General features: G+C 47.6%; 1 protein-coding gene and 1 long non-coding RNA gene across 3 annotated transcripts; one reads left to right on the forward strand and one right to left on the reverse strand.

The window, feature by feature from the left end:
- Positions 1–567: 567 nt before the first annotated feature.
- On the forward strand, positions 568–5,241 carry LOC123047202 (uncharacterized). Of its 2 annotated transcripts, XR_006422842.1 has the most exons (5): positions 568–1,488; positions 1,604–1,696; positions 1,823–1,995; positions 2,072–4,153; positions 4,792–5,241. It is a non-coding gene; the product is annotated as an uncharacterized lncRNA (long non-coding RNA). The 2 variants fall into 2 exon arrangements; XR_006422841.1 differs by having other exon boundaries at positions 2,072–5,088.
- Positions 5,242–6,254: 1,013 nt separating this feature from the next.
- On the reverse strand, positions 6,255–7,704 carry LOC123042511 (uncharacterized). The gene is made up of 2 exons (XM_044464943.1): positions 7,130–7,704; positions 6,255–7,023 (listed from the first exon to the last, which is right to left on the reverse strand). Exons 1-2 carry the CDS (start codon positions 7,664–7,666, stop codon positions 6,526–6,528), a joined length of 1,035 nt encoding a protein of 344 aa, XP_044320878.1. The 5' UTR covers positions 7,667–7,704; the 3' UTR covers positions 6,255–6,525.
- Between the last annotated feature and the right edge of the window lie 2,164 nt (positions 7,705–9,868).

Consider the following 9,868-nt stretch of genomic DNA (forward strand, 5'->3'; position numbering starts at 1 on the left):
GACCAAAGGCCCTCCTGCCTGGGCTCGCCGCAGCGGCCACGCGAAGGCTCATCTGTCCCGGTTCGTATAAGAACCGGGACTAAAGGTACAGGGAATTAGTAACGACCCTTTAGTCCCGGTTCCACAACCGGGACAAATGGGCCTTATGAACCGGGACAAATAACCATTTTTCTACTAGTGTACCTGGCCATGGGCCGGACTGGGCTTGGGCCGGGCCTTAAAAAGCCCATGGCAGAAAACTAAGGCCCAAGCCCTACCATCGGACCTACTTTTCAAGTCCAAGCCCGGCCCATCTGGTAAAAAGCCCTTTAAAAGCCCTTAGGGCTGTGGACCGGGCCTCTTCTTTAAAATGCCAATATGCCAAGCCCAAACCCATCCAGGCCCTGCTGGTGGGCTCAAAACTCAGGCCCAAGCCCGGCCCACGGGCAAGCCCATCGGGCCTAAGCCCTGGATTTTAGGGCCGGGCCTGGGTGGGCCGGAGATGGCTAGGACTATGGGCTGGAAGCCAGGCCAACGCTGCGTTGAGATTCGTACTGCCAGGTGTCATGCGCGCGAGGTGGTCTCCCGTTTGGCCTCGTGCGACCCGGTCGTACCAGATTTTTTTCCAGCGGGGAGGCGGACCCCGGGGAGGCTCAACCGCGAACGTCGCTCCTCCCGACGCCACGGGCGGCGACGACTCCGTTCCGGCCAGCAGCCCCCTCGACTCCTCCCTCCTCTCCCCGTCGCCGGTAGCCTCCGGCGGGCAAAGCCCGCTCGAAGCCGGCAGCGGTGGGACCCTTTCTCTCCGCCTCGTGGGGGCCGCCACGGGGATCTCGCAGCTGAAGATGCCCGGCGCGGTAGGGTTTGCGGCCTTGCCTACGGTGGTGCTGCCGGCGGCGTGGGTGTCTACGGTGGGTGGATATGCGGCGGTGGCGGCAGCCGATGCGGGGGCTCGATGCTCCAGATCGGGCCGGTGTTGTCAGTGGCAGTGGAGGCTTCATAGTGGTTGGCTGCGTGTGTGCCCATTCTGGCCACATCTGGCCGGCTGGGCTCGGCTGCGGTGGCTTTGGCGAGCGGTGTGCGACTCCGGGGATGGACGACGGCGGTGCGGCAGAGCTCGCGTTTGGTGGTTGGTTCGGGGCGGCCATTGCATCAGGGGAGGTGGTGAGGGCATCGGTGGTCATCAGAGAGGAGGCGTCGGCTTCAGGTTGCCCTGCCGTCGCTCTGTGTCGTTGTCGCCCTCGCCGCCGCCTGCCTGGCCAGTCTACTGCGTCGCACAGGACACCATGTTCTGGCCGCTCTTCGTCCTAAGACACAACTGGTGCGTCTCCGGCTTGTGAGCTCGCCATCTCTCTCTCCGTGGATGGTTGCTGCCGCAGCGGCCTTGTGAGCTTCCAACAACGCCAAACTGAACAGCGTCAACAGACACATCCTCCACTCCTCCGGATTAGCCACTGGACGCACCACCAGAACCATGGCCACATTGAGAAGGACGAGTCCTGGTATCCGGTACGTGGGCTACATAGATTCCAAATTTGTGGCTGCTCACTTTGCTCATGTTCTTGAGGAATTTGATTTACCTGGTGTCATCTTGTTTTGAATCAATTGTTGCTGCAAATTTCAGCTTCCCCAGAAGCTGTATAGGAGCCTGGACAGTGCCACCCGGAAGCTTCGATTTGCGCTACCGTTCCCAATGCTCGTGTACCCATTCTACTTGGTGATGCCAAATAAGCCAACATGATCTTTGATTGTGCTTACTTCTGCAGATTAATTTTTGTTCATGAGGTCACATATGCTTGGTAATGTGATTGCTGACTGTACTGTTTCTGTTCAACCTGTCCAGTGGTCGAGCAGTCCAGGGAAGTCAGGATCGCAGTTACACCCGTGCAGCGATTTGTTCCAGCTGAATGAGAAGACGGATGTGATGGCTTGCCATGGCTGACCTCCTCGCTGGGCTCACCGTCGTGATAAGGCCTTTTTAGATACTCAAGCTATACGCCGTCCCCTACTGGGCATGTGTGTGTAGTATCTGCTCTTGTTGCATTTGTAGCCTTACTTCCTGCCCAAAGTTCTGATATGAATTTTCCTGCAGATTTTTGCTATGTGGCTGGACTTTTGTCACCTACCTGCACCACCGCGGCCATAATGACAAGCTTTCGTGGTATCGCGGAAAGTAAAATTAATAGAGCTACTATCTCTGGAATTGCAAGTTAGATTGCTTAATCTGCATAACATTGTGTCAAAACTAATGTGTTCATTATTATTTCTTCCGCTTAGTGTCTATTGTTCAGCAGTATAGCTCAGCCCAATATCTAAAAGCCATAATAATGTATAGAGCATACGTGTGTTGATTAGGATACGGTGTGACGTTTGTATAATTGTTTATTGAAGATAACTATTTAAGTTGTCGGAGTTGACCACGGCCCATATCAAATAAAACTTAGGATTGAACAGTTTGAGTAAACATTGTACCATATTTTAGCATTAGTTTGCTTCTTTACTAGCTGAAAGTGTTTTTTTTTCTTGGCAAGCATAAAAAGGTGAAGTTACCGTATTTTAGCATTCAAATCAGACTTAATTTCCTGATGCCACTACACTGTAAGAAATCATGCATGGTACTGGTAATGTAGATCAATAAGGCTTGTGTCCACAAGTAGAGGCATGTGCACAATGTGAACAAGAACCAAAACTTGTTACATAAATAATTATAGGTGCAGTTTGCTTTAAACTCATGAAGCTAGCAAACTAAAACAGGGAAAATTAATTCTAAAAATAGCACTAGCTCTGTACTGATTCCAGTTCATAGTTTAGCTCACGGGAGTAATATATAGAGTGTTGCAGGATTTGCGACTAAATAGATGGTTTCAGTTTCACTTGCCAACCACATCCCCTTGCGACCTTGGTGAAATTGATTGGTAATATTTTGTTGGCTAAAGAATAGTATAACATCATGTCCTGATCTAAGTGTTGTTAATTAGTGTTTGAGAAATAGATACTATGATTTCTTGTGTCGATGTGTCATATTACCTTTTTTTTCTCTGGATATAATTTTAACAGGAGATTCAATCTTTACATGTGTCTCTTCATTTTGCAAGGTTCTGGCCGATCTGTCATCTTTTACCTGATGTTACGATTTCATTTTTTGGCGACACTTCTGGTTCAGCTCAAGACAAAGTTTGGGTTGCAAAAGCTTTTGTTTTGGTGCGTTGCTGCATTGTCTTCAAAGCCTCTTATCATTAAAACAATATAGCAATCACACTGACCTTTTGCCATCCAGTATGTAGGGACAGTTGTCCAAGATAGTTTTTACCTATAGTGAATCACAAGTTTGGCTGCCAAGGTTTAGATTCATAAAGATTTATGTTTTTATAGTTGGATTGTCTTCCCCAATTCCTCAAGATGGCTGGAACTGTTACTTGGTAGTTCTAGAAAATAGAAATGTTACTTTTTAAAAGTTGATGTGTTTATGAATTCGTGAGCCACAAAAGAATCATAAGAAAAATAATTTAGTTCAGAATAAAAGTTCATACAATTCTCAGAGTGGCAAAACTCGGTGCGAGTGTGCATGTTAGAACACAATAACTTCGAATAAATGTTCAATGTATGGATCTGTCAACATTTAGACATCTTGTTGTGTTTAGCAAGATTACATAATTGATGATTAGGTGTGCTTCAACTGTAGTCTCTTATTTCATTCTAAAATCTAATTGTCTAACGTCTGATTCCCCCTTGCTTTTGTATGTTTATGGTGACATGCTTACCAAATAAATACTTAAATTGGACTTGCTTCCTGCTACTATATATGCATATAACCTGGAGAGATTAATGCTACAACAATCACCTCAATGCTTATGTTAGCTGTACATAAAAAATGTAAACCCGTTTATACAAAACAAAGGTATGTTGCGGGGTGTTGTATTTGCATAGCTTTGCTCTTGCTATGTCAGTCATGCTAGAAAGCTTCTGTTGGATCATCGTAGTTGGTTTTTAAAACTATGGTTGTATCACTTGCTTTTGCTATGTCAGCCATGCTAGAAAGTGTTGTGTGGTGTAGGTGGTTTCTCACAGTTTTAGTGTTGTCAGATTTGTTGACAAAGAGATAAATTACGATGCGAATTGACACTATGTGATGTGATGAGTGATGACGATTTGGGTACTTTGGTTAATTGAGCATGTAAGTACCTCTTGTACCTTTATTCTTTTCTTTGCAGGAACTACATCTTTATTCTTGTGTTGTATGTTACTCCCTCCGTAAACAAATATAAGAGCGTTTAGATCACTAAAGTAGTGATTTAAACGCTCTTATATTTATTTACAGAGGGAGTACTTATTAGATAGCTTCAGTTTCAGCTTATCATACACATGTATGATCACTTATAATCGTAGGCCGTTACATGCATATCGTCACACTGATTGCACAAATACCTGTACATTCTGCTCTGAATCTATGATATAGCTAACACATGTCGTGTAAGATTTACTCCCTCCGTTCCTAAATATTTGTCTTTCTAGAGATTTCAAATGGATTACCACATACGGATGTATATAGACATATTTTAGAGTATAGATTCACTCATTTTGCTCCGTATGAAGGCACTTGTTGAACTCTGTAGAAAGACAAATATTTAGAAACGGAGGGAGTATTAGATATCGCATATTCATGTTTCAGTTGATTGTGAATCGGAAGCTGGGTTGTGGTTTGGCAAACAAAAGGCATTAGTTTATGAATAGTCTAGCTACTAAAGTGTTACAGAATAGGTTGATTAGCCAGACTCGAGTCATTTTCCAAAACAATATTGGTTTGCCTCGCAGGAACTTCGAGGAAAATAAAAGCTTCTGGTGTATGAAAGCTCCTCCAAGTCTCAGCATGGTCCATGATACTTAACCATCCTCAAAACGTTAACACAACCTTACTTGACCGGGGGAGAGCAAGATGGGAGATGAAGGTCCACACTGGCATCATGCGACAATCTTTCAAGAGAATGGAATTTGGAGGTTGTTGGCTTTCATGTCACACATGTTATTGTTAATCACTGTTGTATATTGCTGAGAAGGGGATAAACAACTACAGATTTAATTTGCATTTGAAATGCCTTTTGTTTTCTGCAACATTGATTGTACCAAAACTTAGTTAGTTTCCATACAGATGGTCTGATGGTGTGTAATGGACAACACAACGAGAACAACATACTTTCATAAAGCATTAGCCTTATCCTTAATATAACTCTTCGTTGGGCCTGTAATAGGCCTGGTAGTTTGTAAGACTTGGTGATCTCTGATAGTGGAAATAGGAGAGGAAACTCTCTTTTTCAAAAAAAAAACTCTTCGTTGGGCTGTAAAGAAAAAAAGATCCCTTAGCACGAAGAGAACAAACGGCACCGCAAGGCGTGCTTTACCCTTCTAGTTATATTCATATCAGACTGGTGCAATGAGATCCTTTTGTTATCTCTTTTCAAAATTCTCTCTTCACTGTCAAAACGAGAAATGCCTAAGTCTATGTGTGATCAATTTGAATATTTCTATCATTATATTAGTTTTTTGTCGTATGTTTTTGGAACATATTGGACATGTAGTTTCCAAACACCGAAAGCTATCATATACTCTGTTTTTGACTGAATATTTTTCATGCCACAATCGAGTATGCATCACATTGAAATGAGGACGGGTTTTCTGCTTCATGATGCACTGACAGTTCACTTGAACCAGCAAAATTACAGCAGGCCAAGAAGTTCAGAGATAGGCCATGTCTCTGTAACGAAATTTGTCAACCACACCATGGATACAGATGTAACAGAACTAGTCTAGCGAAAGAAGATCCTTGTGTATGCAGAGCTTATAAATGAGATATGTTCTTTTTTTCCTAATAAAGCCATCAATTTGTTGTATTGATGGAATTGGTGTGTACTGTATTTAGCACCAGTACACCGCACAACCTGCAAACTCAACCTCTTACATGTGTGGATCACAACATAACGTCGACCGAGGGTTGGTAGAAAACAGTTAGGACTAAGTTAGCTGTGCTAAGGACATTTTGAGTTGGCATGATACCAAACATGTTATAGGCAGACTCAATCTCTAACATCTTCACATACATATCAACTATAGCATTTTCATCTTGACAGCAGAAAGCAACCCACCCAAGACCCAACCTGTTGGATCATACCCTGAAGTAAAATTGCACGTCACCCAACCTGTTGGATCATAGATCGCAAAAAAAAAAAAAAAAAAAACCTGTTGGATCATACATGAAGGGATACCTCGAAAAAAGTCTGAACTAACATCTTGCAAATCACTAAGTAGTTCATGTTCCCAGTACATGAATGAAGAGACACAAAAGGACGGACGAGTAGCTAGTTCCCAGTACATGATCGGATTCAAAATGAAACGAAAGGGGTAGCTAATAATAGTTCCAGTACACGAACGGATAAAAATGCGGATCAGCAAGGACTAATAGACGACCGGATACAAAAAGAAGAGCATGAAACATTGGAGTGAATGGAGCTCGCGGGGCATGCAGACAGAGGCGGCCACAGACCTCACCTCGATCTAGTCGTCGGACCGCATCTTCACGGGCTGATCGAACCACCCAGCCGACTTGCCAGAGTCGTTCCACTCGTTGACGGACGCCTCTACCTCGAGGGCCAGCTCCTTGAACTCATCCGCCAGATGCTTGAAGTAGGCCACCTTCTCCGCCTCTGTCCGGGACGCGGTGACGAGGGCGGGCTTGGGGTAGCCAGTTCGATTGAGGGCATTGAGACCGTAAAAGGCTTCGCGCAGCGGATGCTCCCGGACGTAACCCTCCTCACACTCAGACAACACGATCCGGCAATGTTCGACCAGGCGAACGCTCAGGGTTGTGGTGACCCCGACCACAGTCTTGGCTCGAGGGCGGCTCGCGAACTCATCCACCAGCACTGGTTGAAGTAGGTGAACCACCTGGATGCACCTCTCGGCGGCCTCCGCCGCAACCTCCAGGATGTCGGCGTGCCCAAAAAGGGCGTAGCTGTTGATGGTGCCAATCTTGTCAACACGATTGATGAAATCCTGCGAACAGAGAAGAAGGCCGCATGATGCAGGTTAATTATTACATAAGCAAACAAGCAAGAAGCGCAAAATATAATACGGAGAGAGAGATTAATCAGCGTAGTACCTGAGCGTAGAAGGCCTTGACATCTTCCGCCGGCGCGCCCTCCGGGAGGGGTCCCCAGCCGCTCCAGCGGTTGGCGCCCTCCTCCGGCCACGCGAACGCCACGACGCCGTTCCCTCGGGTGGTCTTCGTTGCGTTGCCCGGCGGCACCGCGAGCGCCAGGACGCCGCGCGAGGTCTTGGTGGCGTTGGCCGGGAGGAGGCCCCAGCCGCCCGAAGCGCCCTCCGGCACCGCGAGCGCGACGATGCCGTTACCGCGCGTGGCCTTGGTTGTGTTGGCCGGGAGGAGGCCCCAGACGACCTTGGTGTCCTCCGGCGCCTCGAAGGAGAGGAAGCCCTCCGGCACCGCGAGCACCACGTGAGCGCTCCCGCGTGAGGTCGCCGGGACCGGGAGGAGGCCGCAGACCTTGGTGTCCTCCGGCGCGGCGAAGGAGAGGAGGCCCCAGCCCACCTTGGTGGAGAGGAGGCGGCCGCCGGCGCTGCAGCGGGAGGTGGGGTGGCCGACGGGCAGGAGCACGGACGAGGAAAGGAGACTCGCCATGGGTGGGGTTTTTGCGCTCGCCTACGGAAGTTGGTGGGAGGACCGAATGGGCGGGGTTGGGGATACGTCGGCTGATATAGAGGGACGTACGCAGCCGCAGCAGGGTGGCGGTGAGTGTGTCAGAGATTCTTTCTTGTCTCGGAAGAAACTCGAGCTTGGTTTCAAATTCAAATTTCATGCAGCATTTCACACACCGTCTCCCCTCCCGCGCACGATCCAGGAAGCTTCCGGGCCCACTGTCAGCGGGACGCACATGTCTCTCTCCCCTCCCAAAACGCCAAACCCAAAATTCAAAAGAGGTTGCATAAATAAAGCGGGCGGTCAAAAGAAGGTTCAGGTCAGGGCATCCCATGCCCATGCATGCAATGACATGCAAGCGATGAGGTTTCTGCTGGTCGCTTTCGCTTTCGCTTTTGCTTCGAGGAGACGGCTGGCCTGCTCCCTGCCGCTGGGCTGGGCTGGGCTGGGCTGGGCTGTGCGCGCGTCAGAGAAACTCTTTTTCTCGTGTGCTGGAGAAATTTCGGTTCAGTTTCAAATTTTGAATACTGCCTCCCTCGCACAACCAAAGTGGCGTACCGTCGTCTCGCCCGTCCATGATCCAGCAGTCTCGACAAGGTTCCAGGTAAGGTAACCCAGGGCCCGCCTGTCGGCAGCACATCTCTCTCTCCCTCTCTTTTTCCCTCCCTCCAAAAACATAATAAAAATGGACCAGACTGCATAAAAGCACAGGTCAAAAAGATCAGGGGGACCCTACTTAGGAGACGCTTGGACTCTTGCGCCTCCTCGTGTCGTGTCCTGAATTCTTTTGCATCTCCCCTGACGCGTGGGTCCACGAACAAACTTGGTGCTTCTTTTTGCTGTGCTTCTTCTCATGGACATTCCTTTTTTACCAATCCATTAAGTACTCTCTTTCCTTTCAGCGGGTCAAGAGGATTTACCATACCGAGTACCCTTCTGCCTCTGGGTTAGCGGGCGGGGTGTTATTCTATTTTCTTTCTTGACGACTTATTACTGCCAACATTAGGATTCCTGGTTTCCGTTTTTATTATTTACAGTACTAATGGCGACAAAACATACTTACTAAATAGTACTCCCTCCGTTTCAAATTACTCGTCGTGGTTTTAGTTCAAATCACGACAAGTAATTTGGAACGGAGGGAGTAGCCGATTTCCACATTGGCCCACGTGAATCTTTTTTTCCATGCCACATTAACAACCGGTGAAACTTTGAATCACTTTGATTCAGTACAAAATTTACAATGTGACATGTTCTTCATGGTCAAATATATACGATCCTCCCATTAGCCGTGTCGTCAAACTCAACGCCATCATATGATCCTAGTAGTCGCCAGTCTTTTTTTAAAATTGGTGATGCAAGCGACTGTATTCGGCACTAGTATATGCATAATCCCTTATAAACTTAACCTTTGCGACCGTTTTTCAACGCAAGCACTCGTATATACGTGCATGCACTCATTGTTATGAAGACACACACATTCTTATCCCTATGAACCGTGGCGGAGCTACAACAAAAAGTCAGAGTGGACTAGTCTATGCTTAACTTGTACATAGGTGTTGTTTTTGCTTACTAAGTAGTACATTACTCATGCAATTACTTTGGGTTGGGTGGGCCATGGCATAGTTTTGCCCCAACGTAGCTCCGCTAGTGCCTATGAGCAGCGGCGGACCCAGAAATTGAGGTTTGTCGGGGCAACGGATGATGATGGAGCTTCATTGCACTGCTCCGACGATCACTAGGCACGGGACCCTGCTCCGTCATCGGAGAGCCGGGGCAGCCGCCCTAGCTCGCCCCAATGGTGTATCCGCCACTGCCTATGAGCACTTTCGGAAGACTGAGCCGGCATATCATCTTGAGATTTTACGAAATCATCGCAGACACCTCGTAGTCGACGGGACATCTTCTCCCGCTGAGTGCGCATCGCCAAAAATCATGAAAATATTCAGAAAAATGCGAGCATCAAGACTTGAACTCTGATGGGCCGAGGATGAGGTTGCTTCGCAACCTTTGTGACCGTTGTGGCCCAAGGATCCACGATCTTCAGTCTCCACACGATTCTTGGGTGCTCCACGGGTTCCCCTTGCTCGACCCTCACGCATCAGTACACCTAGAGTGACGTGCCGGTCCTCGGCGATTTTTGCATCATGGTCAGCCACTAGGCTAGCGACATTGCCGACCGCGCTA

Source organism: Triticum aestivum, chromosome 2B, assembly GCF_018294505.1.
Source record: "Triticum aestivum cultivar Chinese Spring chromosome 2B, IWGSC CS RefSeq v2.1, whole genome shotgun sequence".
NCBI lineage: Eukaryota > Viridiplantae > Streptophyta > Magnoliopsida > Poales > Poaceae > Triticum > Triticum aestivum.